Below are 1,557 nucleotides of genomic sequence, written 5' to 3'. Positions count from 1 at the left end.
CGAGAGAAGAATCAATGTCTTTTCACTGTGGTGCTGGAGAAGAGGTCTGGATAACCCATGGACTGCCTACAGTACAAACAAGTTTGCTCTGGAGGAAGAACAAGCCGAGTGCTTCTCAGAGGCGAGGACAGCGGCATTTGGTCTCACATATGCTGGGTGTGTTGTCAGGAGGGGCCAGTCTCTGGAAAAGAGCATCATGCTGGGAAAGGTGAAGACTCAAAGATAAAGACCCTCAACACGACGAATTGACACATTCACCGCAACAAAGGGTTCGAGCCTGGTGGAGAGCGTGAGGCTGGCACAGGGCAGGCTGTGACCTGTTGTTCATATGGTCCTGTGACTGGTAGTGAGCCCAGCGGCACATCATCAACAACTGTCATTTACCATTAAACATTCGTGGTTACGCTGCACCTGACTTGGCTACACAGACATGAGGTAAGAAGGCAAACCCTGCCCACAGCTTAGATCGTAGACATACTTCACGTAAGACAGGTATGATGAGGAGTGCAGGCCCCCACAAGAACTGCTCATGCACATTCCAGGTGGCTGGGTCCTGGTAGAACCTGGAAAACAAGAGGAGAGTCCAGGAAGACTGGTGATGCATCCACAGGAACACCGGTGTAACAGCAGGTTGTAGGGTGAAATTACGATCCAATGGACTCACTCGTGCAGCAGCGGCCGGGCCACGGTGTCCCCGCGGGTGTGAGCGCGGTAGAAGAGCGTGTACAGGTAGGGCAGCAAGGTGTACCGGATGTTCAGGTAGTGCCTGGAGGAGTTGAGCAGCAGGGAGTCATTGCCGAAGGAAGCGGGGTCCTGGTCCTGGAAGAAAAGATGGACATTCACTGTGCATTTTCTCTTCTGATATTTTTTATGGGATGAAACTAATCATATACTTCAACTTAGACAATATCAATGCAGTTCTAGAAACAAAGGTTCCTGGGTCTAATACCTTTTCCAATGAGAATTTGTAAGCAAATGAAGCCTTTAACTTTGACTCAAGGTCACCTTATGAGAGGTCTGGTGTGAAAGAAGCCTCAAAGAAGTTTCAGTAGAGATGAAGGGGCCAGAGTGGCTGGGCTCTGTTTCCTTCAAAATACCTCCATTGTGTTTCCCATATGGAGACTCCCTGACACTATCTCCTGGTAGGGAGGTCTGGTGTCCTAGTGGTAAGGAGCTATACTCCAATCCCAAAGGCCCATGGTTCAAATTCACCAGCTGCTCCATGGGAGAAAGAGGGGAATCTCCTCACATGTGATTAAACTGCCTCTGAAAACCCTGGGGTGGGGGTGGGACGTTAGAAATGAGTTCTAACTCTGTGGCACACAGCAATAACAAGAGTAATAATAGCAGATGGGTAGAGGGGAAACGGAATGGAGTGATGAAAAAGAGAAGAATAAGAAAAAGAGGAGGATAAGATGGAGGATGAAAGGAGAAGCTGAAGGAGGAGAAAGAGAAGGAGAATGAGAATAAAAGAAGAATAGGTATAAAGGAAGAAGAAGAAGAAGAAGAAGAAGAAGAAGAAGAAGAAGAAGAAGAAGAAGAAGAAGAAGAAGAAGA

The 1,557-nt window shown here is 47.8% G+C and overlaps 1 protein-coding gene across 1 annotated transcript in view; it reads right to left on the bottom strand.

Moving 5' to 3' along the window:
* Positions 1 to 1,557, bottom strand: part of MGAM (maltase-glucoamylase (alpha-glucosidase)) — a 103,572-nt gene that overhangs the window by 52,164 nt on the left and 49,851 nt on the right. The window contains exons 16-17 of the mRNA XM_006887237.1: positions 665 to 819; positions 479 to 563 (exon numbers count right to left, since the gene is read on the bottom strand). Of these exons, the coding sequence (XP_006887299.1) occupies positions 479 to 563; positions 665 to 819 (240 nt within the window). The remainder of the gene's footprint in view (positions 1 to 478; positions 564 to 664; positions 820 to 1,557) is intronic.

This window comes from Elephantulus edwardii, unplaced genomic scaffold, assembly GCF_000299155.1.
Source record: "Elephantulus edwardii isolate Elephantulus edwardi_28Jun2011 unplaced genomic scaffold, EleEdw1.0 scaffold00055, whole genome shotgun sequence".
NCBI classification, from domain to species: Eukaryota; Metazoa; Chordata; class Mammalia; order Macroscelidea; family Macroscelididae; genus Elephantulus; species Elephantulus edwardii.
Note: the sequence above shows the minus strand (reverse complement) of the source record. Positions and strands in the feature narration are given on the sequence as shown.